The sequence below is a fragment of the Aspergillus japonicus genome (genome assembly GCF_003184785.1).
Source record: "Aspergillus japonicus CBS 114.51 unplaced genomic scaffold BO86scaffold_61, whole genome shotgun sequence".
Lineage (NCBI taxonomy): Eukaryota > Fungi > Ascomycota > Eurotiomycetes > Eurotiales > Aspergillaceae > Aspergillus > Aspergillus japonicus.
This window is the reverse complement of record NW_020291698.1, coordinates 44,367-55,390: the sequence shown is the minus strand read 5'-3', so window position 1 is coordinate 55,390 and position 11,024 is coordinate 44,367. Positions and strand designations below refer to the sequence as shown.

The 11,024-nt window shown below is 53.0% G+C and overlaps 7 protein-coding genes and 1 non-coding gene across 8 annotated transcripts; 5 read left to right on the top strand and 3 right to left on the bottom strand.

The window, feature by feature from the left end:
* Positions 1 to 406: 406 nt before the first annotated feature.
* On the bottom strand, positions 407 to 961 carry BO86DRAFT_194968 (uncharacterized protein). Its single transcript, XM_025666703.1, has one exon. It carries the CDS (start codon positions 861 to 863, stop codon positions 501 to 503), a length of 363 nt encoding a protein of 120 aa, XP_025524065.1. The 5' UTR covers positions 864 to 961; the 3' UTR covers positions 407 to 500.
* Positions 799 to 4,268, top strand: BO86DRAFT_194955 (putative RNA-binding protein (Nab3)). The gene is made up of 5 exons (XM_025666701.1): positions 799 to 2,458; positions 2,537 to 2,716; positions 2,779 to 3,265; positions 3,335 to 3,555; positions 3,623 to 4,268. The coding sequence occupies exons 1-5, from the start codon at positions 1,060 to 1,062 to the stop codon at positions 4,186 to 4,188; spliced, it is 2,853 nt and encodes a 950-aa protein (XP_025524064.1). The 5' UTR covers positions 799 to 1,059; the 3' UTR covers positions 4,189 to 4,268.
* Positions 4,269 to 4,821, top strand: BO86DRAFT_194956 (uncharacterized protein). Its single transcript, XM_025666702.1, has one exon. It carries the CDS (start codon positions 4,349 to 4,351, stop codon positions 4,637 to 4,639), a length of 291 nt encoding a protein of 96 aa, XP_025524063.1. The 5' UTR covers positions 4,269 to 4,348; the 3' UTR covers positions 4,640 to 4,821.
* Positions 4,591 to 5,380, bottom strand: BO86DRAFT_391988 (cytochrome c oxidase subunit 6B family protein). Its single transcript, XM_025672715.1, has 2 exons — positions 5,017 to 5,380; positions 4,591 to 4,909 (listed from the first exon to the last, which is right to left on the bottom strand). The coding sequence occupies exons 1-2, from the start codon at positions 5,242 to 5,244 to the stop codon at positions 4,787 to 4,789; spliced, it is 351 nt and encodes a 116-aa protein (XP_025524062.1). The 5' UTR covers positions 5,245 to 5,380; the 3' UTR covers positions 4,591 to 4,786.
* A 107-nt stretch (positions 5,381 to 5,487) lies between these two features.
* BO86DRAFT_369160 (protein SYS1) lies at positions 5,488 to 6,795 on the top strand. Its single transcript, XM_025670232.1, has 2 exons — positions 5,488 to 6,020; positions 6,106 to 6,795. The coding sequence occupies exons 1-2, from the start codon at positions 5,773 to 5,775 to the stop codon at positions 6,500 to 6,502; spliced, it is 645 nt and encodes a 214-aa protein (XP_025524061.1). The 5' UTR covers positions 5,488 to 5,772; the 3' UTR covers positions 6,503 to 6,795.
* Positions 6,796 to 7,108: 313 nt separating this feature from the next.
* BO86DRAFT_369157 (class II aldolase/adducin domain protein) lies at positions 7,109 to 8,838 on the top strand. Its single transcript, XM_025670231.1, has 5 exons — positions 7,109 to 7,514; positions 7,614 to 7,874; positions 7,952 to 8,084; positions 8,185 to 8,353; positions 8,419 to 8,838. The coding sequence occupies exons 1-5, from the start codon at positions 7,220 to 7,222 to the stop codon at positions 8,491 to 8,493; spliced, it is 933 nt and encodes a 310-aa protein (XP_025524060.1). The 5' UTR covers positions 7,109 to 7,219; the 3' UTR covers positions 8,494 to 8,838.
* BO86DRAFT_t260 lies at positions 8,835 to 8,946 on the bottom strand. Its single transcript has one exon. It is a non-coding gene; the product is annotated as a tRNA-Leu (tRNA).
* A 651-nt stretch (positions 8,947 to 9,597) lies between these two features.
* On the top strand, positions 9,598 to 10,597 carry BO86DRAFT_369155 (class I SAM-dependent methyltransferase; the record flags this gene model as incomplete). Its single annotated transcript, XM_025670230.1, has 4 exons — positions 9,598 to 9,697; positions 9,760 to 9,846; positions 9,919 to 10,350; positions 10,422 to 10,597. The coding sequence occupies exons 1-4, from the start codon at positions 9,625 to 9,627 to the stop codon at positions 10,595 to 10,597; spliced, it is 768 nt and encodes a 255-aa protein (XP_025524059.1). The 5' UTR covers positions 9,598 to 9,624.
* Positions 10,598 to 11,024: the final 427 nt, after the last annotated feature.

Below are 11,024 nucleotides of genomic sequence, written 5' to 3'. Positions count from 1 at the left end.
CAGCAGTTCCAGCAGTTCCAGCAGAAGAAAATCTAGCCTCGCGCCTTGACCCGCCGCTAATGGCAATGCTAGCCAATGCTAGCCATTCATACTGCGAGATCAAGCTGACTGGCGCAAACTTTGACCATTCTCCCGTAATAATGACCTGGCCTGTGTCCTGACCTCACTCACTTACTCCCTCATTTACTCACATCTTCAACTTCCCTCACAGTACACACACTCACTGGGCCGACCTCTCCTCCTTCCCTTTTCCTCTTTCCTCCCCGATACTACACAACGTACTAGGTACTGGGTACGGTACTCGAGGAGTTAGCTCCGGCAGGTTCAGGACAGTTTCCTACTTCGTACCTATTCCTACTTCCTTCGGGATTATCTCCAAGCTCCAAGCTCATTACCCCGTACACCTTCCAGCATCACTTTTACTTATTCTTGAGTGCTTGGGTATGGTTGAACAAACTTGTTCGCCCTCACTCTGTCTATCCCTGTTACTTGTTCTATTACTAGATTCCTCTTACTTTACGCAGACCTTGTGGTAGTAGTGGTGGTGGTTGTGGTGGTGGTGTTTCTTTCCCTCCCATCTCTTCCTGCCACCACCCTCTTTTCCCCCCTCCCTCCCTCCCTCCCTCTTCCTCTCCCTCTCTCCCTCCTACTCTACCTCTGCTCCGATTCTCCCCCTCAACTGTACTTGTACTGTACTTTCTTGCTTTTTTTACCATTTGATCATTAATTACTTGGGAGTTCACCCGACCTTGACATTTTCCATACTCTCGCCTTCTTTCCGTCTTTTCTCTCCCTCTTCCTCTACATACACACACATCATCGGATTTCTCTTTCCTCGCCTCCGTCCGTCCGTCTTTTGCCATCCCATCGTCTCCTTTACCGCCCCGGCTCCAACGGCCCGGTTCTTTTTTCAAGATAGCCCCACCTTAGCTTGGACGATTTTCCAAAATCCCTATCTCTCCTGTGGTCCTTCTGGTCCTTCTGGTCCTTCTGGTCCTTCTGGTCCTTCTCTGCGTGTCTTTTTTTTGTAGATGACTCGACCTCTCGACTTTGGTCTACATGACGCCCAATTCCCCAGATGAAGCTCTCCACTTCCGAGGCAAGACCTTGACTCCCGAAAGCCCTCGTCCGCTGCACGTCGCGGAGCCGGCCAAAATCCCGGTGCTCCAAAATCAAATGGATCCTGTCTTCAACGATACTTCGACTTATGAGAGGTCCTCCGAATATCTTCATGGACTCAACTCCCAGGCGCATCAAAATGGGTCAAATCCCTATGCATCCCAAGGCCCCTATGTTGGGTTTGAAGCAATGAGGGGAAATGCGACCGGCTCCGCGCAACAAGCCCCGGAGCAACAGCCGCCGCCGCACTATACACATCATACACATCATCAGCATCATCAGCATCATCAGCATCACACACAAGGTAGCTTCCAACTTGGCTCTTTCATACTGGATGAGGGTTCGGCGAACAACCGAAACAACCACACAATATCTGCTGTGGCTACTATCCCCCAGGCGTCTCTGCCGTCAGATCGATCTGCACCCTCGAATCCGTACACTTCTACGATCCTAGGAACAACAGCTACAAACTCTGCTCTAACCACATTGCCTCCATCAGATGCCGCTGCCATCATAGCTCACCCTATGCCCGATGTCCCTCCCTCTTCTTCCCATGCCGCCCAAAATTACCCCAGTGCGAGTGAGGTAAATCCTGCTATGGCCAGCTGGACGACCTCGTTTCCCCCGTCCGATCGCCTAGTCTCCCAGAACAAACCCGCTGATAGCACCGGTGAGGATGGTGTCGATTTCCAAAACCTCCTCGATAATCTCCCCCCCTCCTCTACTGCTTTCTCTGCCCCTACCGTTGCAGAAACCGCCCCATCTACGGCCGATGCATCTGCGCTCTCCCAAGCCGGAACGGACGACCTGGGACTTCCCCCGCGCCCGCCTCCCCAAGACAAACCCTCTATCCATCCCAACTACAATGCTAGTGATGACATCCGTTCCTACCACCAGCTCCCCCCTAGTTCCTCCGCCACACAACCCTCCTCCCCCTCCTATCCCGCCCAACAAAGTAATAATTACCAGTCTAACCTGGGAGTATCGCCATTGACAGCTGCTGGCGCCCCGGGCACGTCTGCGGGAGTCAGCGCGCTGCCCCCTCCCCCTGTGGCGAGCTTCCAACATACAGAGCCTCAAGAGTCTGCTGCTGTTGGCGCCACTGCTGCCACTGCTCCCACTGCTGCGGCTACTGCCACCACCGCCGCCCCGGTCTTAGCCACTAAGAATGTTCGTGCGGAACGGCTAAGTACTCGGCAGTCCAAAAGCAACGCCGATGAAGATACTCCTTGGGGTCCTGAAGTACAAAAGAAATATGATGAGTTTCTTCACGATGAGAGGATATATGTCACAGAAGGCCTTTGGGATCGTTTCCCGCCTGGCTCTAGATTATTTGTTGGTAAGTTGTACTCCTCCGCACCGCCCAATGTCTTCATTTTCCACGCGGCTAATTTGTCCCGTTCGACTATGTGTGCAGGCAATTTGCCTACAGAACGCGTCACGAAACGGGATCTGTTCCATATCTTTCACAAGTTCGGCAAGCTCGCTCAGATTTCGATCAAGCAGGCATATGGATTCATTCAGTTCTTAGACTCCTCTGCTTGCAAGAATGCATTGGATTCGGAGCAGGGGGCCGTAGTCAGAGGACGGAAAGTCCGTAAGTATAGCTGATAGGTTCCTCACGGACGAATTGGAGGCTAATGTTGAATACCCTTCTAGATCTTGAAATCTCGAAGCCGCAGAGAAACACAAGGCCAGGAACTGCTTCCGGGGAACAGCCTCGTGCGCCCCCTTCAAGACGATCAAGGTCCCCCGAATACAGTCGAGGCGGTTCGTCCGGTACCCGCAACGCGCGAGTTCCGGGTGAGCGCTATGACCGACCATATGAATCCGGTAGAGTGCCTTTCAGCGACTTCAGGGACGAACCGACCCATCGGCGACGCGATGACTACCGTCCTCCTCGGTCACCATCACCACGTGCTTTCCGCGGCAGGGATGGGTACAGGTCCCGGGATCGGACCCCTGAGCGTTATGACCGACGTGAGCGGCGGCGTTCTCGATCTCCATATGCCAGGGATAGAAGGTACCGCAGCCCCAGTCCGCGGGCACGTGGAGCGTATGAATCAGAGACAGACATACCGGTTCCCCGACGAGCTCCAAGGGATGTCCCAGAAGTGCAGCTCCTAGTTCTTGAGGAAGTTGATCGGTAAGTCAAAGTTGTCCTTCCTTTTTGCATGTCTTCTAGTAGATCGGCTCTGCTAACACTAAAGTCCAGAAACTTCTTGTTCCACGTTGAGAACTCGTTCCGCAACCGGGGGCTTCGGGTCGATATTCTAGTACTTGGGCCAAGGATCCCGCTCAGCGCTGCAGTTCAACGCCAGATCCAGGAGGGTGTCCTTGCTATAGTTAGACTCTCACGACCAAGCCAGTTCTCAAGAAAGATCCCGCTACAGGTGTTTGATCGAAGTGGGGGTCCGGACAACGTTCGGTCAAATGGTAAGCTGTTGCCTGTCGTGCCGGCTGTCTTCTCACGAGGAACGTGTGTCATCTAACATAACGTCAGAATACCCCGATGTCGAACCTAGCATCGCCGCTGAGATTGTGTTCCATGCACAATCCGTGCAACGTGGCGGGACCCATTCATTCACGCCAAACCCAGCGTTTGGTGTTCCTCTCCCTGCTCCGGCTGCATCGGTGCCTCAGGCTCCTTTGCCTAGTGTGCCGAGTCAGCCGAACATCGCGAATCTGATCACATCTCTCGATGGACCTACACTTCAATCGCTTCTGGGAGTGCTCCAACAGCAACAGCAGCGACCGTCAGCTGTTCCCGGCGCGCAACAGCCGTTCTCCCATCCGGCTGCTGCCCCTGCTGCCGCCACCCCGCATACTACCGCGGATCTTGCTAGTCTTTTGAATGCCGCAACCCGACAGCCCATTGCGACAAATCCGCAGCAGCCGCTAGCCCCGCAGCCCTTTCCTCTACAGACACCCAACGCTCCAGTCGTCTCGGATCCTAACTTGATCTCATTGCTTGCTAAAGGTCTGGGAGGCCAACAGTCGCAGAACCAGGCTGCTGTTGGCCACCAAGTACAAAACATCATGCATCAACTGGGTAAATGGAAGCAGTGATGCATGCTTTCTCTTCGACTACCTTCCTCACCTCGCTTCTTTCTTTTCTTCTTTCTATTCTCTCTGACCTGCGGTCTTTGGCGACGTCTCAGGAAGTCGGGCGTTGATCGATTGATCTGTCGAGAATCGGATATGGAATGTTACTTGTGGATATATTATCATGGCTCGGTTGTTGGGATTTCTTTATCTTTCGCATCGGTCGAATCAGCGAGCAACTGTTACAGGAGTGCAATGGTTGAAATTCCTTTTTCCGGAAAATTGGTCAGGCATTGGGGAGAGCGTGGTGTATTACAAAGGTCATCTGTATCTATTTCTTATTATGATCTCGTGCACCATACTAGGCGTCTCTTATTCAGTGCTAGAGGAATGCAAGCACACGGTAATGCTAATGAATTGGTATCCCTGGAAGAAAAGTGGAGAGCATGTAAATATTGTGACAGAAGGTAAGTAATTAGCCCAAAGCCTTATTTGAAAGTCATTACACATCGGTGGGCGAAAAGTCGATATAGTACAGTTTGAGATCTTCTCGGGTTGATAGCACCGTTCTATCACCCGATACGTTTTTCCTTTGGGGGATTGTCACTAAGATGACCCCATTCTATCGCGCAGTCCAACCCTGTGATTTCAGATCCTCGACCTTAGCTGCGTCTTCCTTCTTAATGCGCTCGATTGTCTTGTCCCGATTGTATTCCATGACACGCTTTTCCTTGAAGTATTTAACCTATTCGACATCCCAGTCAGTCTTGATTGGGTCTTGCAGAGCCAGAGTGACCGATCGCTTGTAACCAGGGGTCCGTGATGGTGTGGGAGGGTTTATGCGCAACGCACCCAAGCTCTCGAGCAGGCAGTCTCAAACTGTGCAAGTTCCTTTCCACACTTCCGCTGCGCTTCCTTGTCATTCTTCACAGCATTCAAGATATCGTTCCTGTCCAGACATGAGAAGAACAGGTCGCGACCTTCGTAGCACCGTTGCCGGGAGGATCGATCGGGGGCTATGCGGCCGCCGTCGGAGGCGGCGTTGGAGGAGGAATCGGAAGACCAGGGAAGCCAGCCCATTGCGCAGGACTTTGATAGTGAGAGGTGAGTGAGAGGTGGGAATTCGAGAGGAAGCTTCTAGGAAGCTGGAACTGAGATGTGATGACCGTGCGAAATGCAGAATTGGAGACGCCTTGAGCAAGTTCGTATGGGGCGGCGGCGCCGTGTAGGATATTCGCACTGCCCGCTCCGCTCCGCAATGACGGCCGGGTCATGTGGCGCTAGCCTATCCCGTCCACCACCTTTCATCCTCACAAACAAACCTCCCACTTTCCAGCCACCTGGCGACATTTTCTCGAGTCTTTGTTGTCGCCATACAAGCTGCTGCCGGGCGGAACTTTTATTACTCGCGATCCTTCGATATAATCTGTATACAAGGCAGGCAGGCAGTCTTCCACGACAGGCGAAACCCAACGGCACATTCACAAGTCCCGGCGGACAGCACACCGAACCTCATTGAGCCTCTCACCAGTCTTTCGCGCGAGCACTCGGTGGAGTCTCGACAGAACATTTTTTTTGCCGCAAGCTCCATAAGCGCATCTGCAATTCATGCCCCCGCGCCGACGTCCGCCTCCTGCGGGGGCTCGGACTGACCTCCCACCTTTGAAGATCGTGCGAAAGATTGCCCTCCTTCAAAGTGCCTACTATGTGTCCGCGACGGCTCTGATACTATTTACGACGCTTGTCTACGGTACTCCGTTCTCGTTCGATCTCGTTCTGAACTGGAATGCCTTGAGAGGAGATACCACTGTAGGGTGGATGCTAGGGTTGGTATGGATATTGAACAGTGGGATAGGGTAAGCCCGGGGGCCCCCCCATCCATCCCCATTGCTTCTGGGTAGAGATGATGGGAGTTGCTAACAGTGGCTCGCTCACGCTCAGGGTGGTCTATCTTCTACTTCTCGTGTCGCGCTCGAAACTCATCCCCGACTTTGCGCTCACGATACACTTCTTGCACCTAATCATCACCGTCTTCTACACTCGCTCCGTGCCCTCGAACTGGCTCTGGTGGGGCCTACAATGCGCCAGTGCCGCTCTCATGACGTTTTTGGGGATCTGGGCGTGTCGGTGGCGGGAATTGCAACCGATCAGCTTCGGGGGCATGTCTGGCAGTAACAACACGGGGCGTACGGCGGGAGGCTCGTCTCAGCCGCAGGCTGATGGTGCTGACGAGTCCTTCTCTCTGTCGCGGGGTCGTGGACGGGGCCGCAACCTTCCAGACGGGGGAGATGAATATGAGATGAGCCTGTTGAAGGGCACGGGTGATCGGGCTGTGTAGCCTCGAGACGATCCGGTTGCCTTTCCATGCTTTTCTGCTGAGTGTGGGGAGAGAGGTGCATATGCTTGTCAATGTAACATTGAGCGATTTTCCCGGCATAGTTGTCCTTTTTTCTTTTCTTCAAGTATACCCTGGCTGGCTGGTACCTGTATAGATGGCGTTGCTGTGGTGGTATTTTTTTTCTCTCGTTTTACTTTTTCTTCTCTCTGTGTTATATATGTTTACTTCTTGACCTGGAGTACTCAGTCTGGTTACAGTTTATAGCATACGTGCGGGCAATATGGTTTATATACTCTTGTTACCCAGAGATACGGGTTGGGAAATACGGCAATGCTAGAAAGTTGCCCAGTATAAAAAGGCAAGGATGAATACTGATCATGGAGCGGGTGGTCGAATTTACCTCAGGTCTCTTATCGTCACGTTGTCTAGCTGGGGGGTTCAATTAGGCAAGTATAAGTTCAACCCTGCCAACCAAAAGAGTAAGTGATTTGTTCGTGGAAGGCGCATCGGCGAGATGAGCCTATCTGAAGTGCCGGAGATAAGCTGATAACCCAATTTCATCCAGCGGGGCCGAAGTCACTTGCCTACTTGACGATATGGAGTAAGTCCAAGTCAAAAGGTAATAAAACCATCGGATGCCCCTCGTTCAGGCCTGACAATTGTCATCCTCTTCCTCATAGCTCACCCTGGTCCCTAGTTCCCATAATTTGACCCAGAATGTCCACAACAATCACCCAAGCCCCGCCAGCGGAACAGCGCACGCTCCCCGTCGTTGCCGGCCCCGCCGCCGTCAACCACAACAACTTCCACCCCGGCGATGCCGCCAGCGATAAGGCCTTCCAGGCCCTGGCGCGGGGCACGCGTAGTGGCACCCTCAAGCTGCGGGGGATCCCCACGTTCACCGATGCCTATGCCCAGCGGCAGTGGATGAAGGAGCACATGGCCGCTGCCTTTCGATACTTTGGCAAGAAGGGCTACGGCGATGGGGTGTCGGGCCATATCTCTATGCGAGGTGCCTTCCCCCCTCTTCCGAATATAGCGAGGCGAGCTTCTTCGTAAGCAGAAAACATCATACGAGAACAAAGACTAACCATCTATATCAACCGTGTAGACCCCATCCTAAAAGACCACTTCTGGATGAACCCCTTCGCCAAACACTTCTCGTCCATCAAGGCCTCGGATCTGGTGTTGGTGGACGCGGACGGCTATGTCACCGAGGGTGGCGCCCAGCTGCCCATCAACGAGGCTGGGTTCATGATTCACTCGGAAATCCACAAGGCGCGGCCGGACGTGATCGCCGCGGCGCATACGCATTCCGTGTATGGGAAGACGTGGAGTGCGTTTGGGAAGCCGGTGGAGATGTTGACGCAGGGTTCGTTTCTTTCTTGCTTGCTTTCTTGTCTTTGCTCTTGGTGACTCGATGCTGATGATGACAACCACACAAATCAGATGCATGCAACTTCTACGGCCGACTCAGTGTATACGATGATCATGGCGGTATTGCCCTTGCCCAGGATGAGGGACGGCAGATTGCCGAGGCGCTGGGGAAGGAGAATCTGGCGTGTATTTTGCAGAATCACGGGTACGTCGCTCTCTCTTCCTCTCTGAGAGCATCTGTACCGACCATTACGCAAGCTGGTGAGGGCCTCGACGAGAAGCCAGGCTAACATGTCAGCATCTAGTCTTCTGACCGTGGGTCGGACTGTCGATGAGGCGGCTTTCCTCTTTTCGAGCTTGGACAATGCCTGTTACTCGCAGCTGTTGGCGGATGCGGCTGCTGCGAACGGGATCCAGAAGAAGATCATCTCCGATGAGGTGGCGAAGTATACGGCTGATGCTGTGCAGGGCGCGGTGAGAATTTCCTCTACGTCACTTCTGTGTCAAGAAAGTGCCGCTGATTGTGATTTGATGCATAGCACAACTTCTATACGGAGTTCCAGCCAGAGTTTGAGCTGATCGTTGAGGAGACCAATGGGAGAGTTCTACAGTAGGGGTGCTGATCTCGTGGGGGGGGTGGCTGCCTGGTGCAGTGGTAACAGAGTATATACGTCGAGTATGTTACGATTTCAGGATGCTAAAGAAGGATCAAATTGATTGTCGGATTTAGGAAGCCATTTGGAGTTCTTGGTTGGCGGTAGGAAGTCTGCTTCTGTCGAGGCAAGAACAATACACACATCTCTGCTGAAAAGGGAAAAACGACTGCTCACATGAGGGTGCAGAAGAGTTGGTGTAGTAGTGTGCTTATCTATCTCTATCTGCGGAGTGTGCGGGGCAGGCGGTACTCCCCACTACCCAGCCATGGGGATGAATGCGAACAAGATGCAAAAAGCAATGACAAGAGTGGGATTCGAACCCACGCCATCAAACGATGATCAGGAAGCTGTGAAGCTGTTGTGTTAAGGTAACCTTAACCTGACGCCTTAGACCAACTCGGCCATCTTGCCTTGATTGATATTAGGGCTGTGCATCATGCATATATCACCCTGTTTAGTAGCAAGTGCTGTGTAAGCGAGGCGGGATATAGGAGCTTCTGATAATTAGCTCTAGTCTTGAACAAGCATGGCCAGTTAGAGGTTCAGCTACAGTCAACTTCCTAGTAGATGCGTCTGGTGTAGTTGACAACATTCTACGTATATAGGAATTAATTCTTACCCTTTCAATCGACAGGGTTGCAATATTTCTTGCTTGGTGTGTTCATGAATGCTTCAGCATATATATCCGATTGATTTGGAGATGGGATACGAAGGAGGCCCACTGAGGAGAGTAAACACAACGGATTACAAGAACGAGATAGACAAACAGACACCTAACAGAACATACCAATCCCGTGCATAGAACACACAACCACCAAGCAGGTGGACGGCCAGCAATAGACGCAACCAAGCCGCTGCAAATACAGCAGCACCGAACAGAACCATGCAGATAAGCAAGCACAAGAATCAACATGTGCCGGGAGGTGCGGGATATAATTGGGAGTCAGAAGGATTCGAACAGCATGACCATATCCTGCTTAGCTCCGTCTCGCTTGCCCGCATATATAAAGCCCGTGTCCTGCAACCCCGGTTAGTACAGGACACCAACAGATAAGACCGCCGCGAATCTCCCACACAAGCTAGTTTACAATGGGGTTCGACCTGAAAATCCGCCTTCGCAGCTATTTTGATAAGTATAACCCACTGATCGGTGCCTTTAAGTGTAAGGGCCAGCCCCCTCCCCTCCGGCTTATAGGATTGAAAAGCATACTGACAACCGCCCAGCCATATGGACGGTCTACAGATCCACCGACCATGAACCGGGGATCTCAGTCCAGCGCCGCGCGTTCGCGCAGTGGTTCACGGAAGTTGGTACGTCAAGCCCGTCAATCAGTTCTCTCCAATGGCATGGGGGCATGCAACTAACACAAGACAAAAAAAAAGCACCGCACTTCATCGCTTTCGAGGACACAACCTCCCTGCCCGCGCTCGCGGCCGCCGCCCACGGCACCGTCCTCGAGCTCGGCCCCGGATCAGGCAACCAGCTGCACCGGTACAAGACCGACCAGATCACCACTATCTACGGCGTGGAGCCCAACGCGGCGTTCCGCGATGCGCTGACCACCCGGATCGAGGCGCTGCAGCTGGACGCCCTGTACGTGCCGGTGTTCTACGATGTCATGGACACCACGGCCCTCGAGAGGCACGGGCTCGTCACGGAGAGCGTCGACTGCGTGACTAGCTTCGGGGTGCTGTGCTCCGTCGAGCACCCGGAGGAGGTGGTCGCCCAGCTCTGGCGGTTGCTGAAGCCCGGCGGCGAGTTGGTCGTCTGGGAGCACGGGGCGAGTGAGGACTGGGTTACCTGGGCCGTGCAGAGTATGTTTCCCCTGTGTGATTATGTATAGAGTATCGTGGGAGGGAGGGAAGAGCTGACATGGAGAGCATAGAGGTCTGGAATCTGGTGTGGCCCGTGGCGTTGGATGGGTGTCGGTTGGATCGCCCGATAGCCGATATCCTCTTCAAGTCGGCGGATTGGGAGGTTGTGGAGCTGCGGTCCGAGGGGGAGAAGTGGAGTATGATGCCTCGGGTCTCGGGGATATTGAGGAAGGTGCAGCGTGGATGAAATTGCTCTTGATGGTTGAGGGGATCGCTGTCAGCGGTTCTAGGCATGGGAGCTTCTTTTGTCTCTCTGTAGTCGTGACTACTGCCCCGGAGACGGCGAGGAGGAGATCTGGCAAAGACAACCGACGAAGTACTTCAAGCTCAGAAAGTACTATCGGCATTATTGTCGAGCCAATAGGCTATGCAAGGGTGAAGTGGTTCTAGATTCCAGAGTAATTCGTTAGAGTAGCTCGTTAGTTGTTGATATTGAAACCGAATTGTTATGAACATGCAGTGAACTCATGTGTAGGTCTCACACGCCAAGATTGCTGTCATCCCGTCTCTAGATATGAAGCTCCTTATATACTCAGTCCTGCATAGTAATTAACAGACTAGGAGCCATTACAGTTGTCTAATGTATGGTGCTTAGCTCAAAGCTTGGAAGTGTA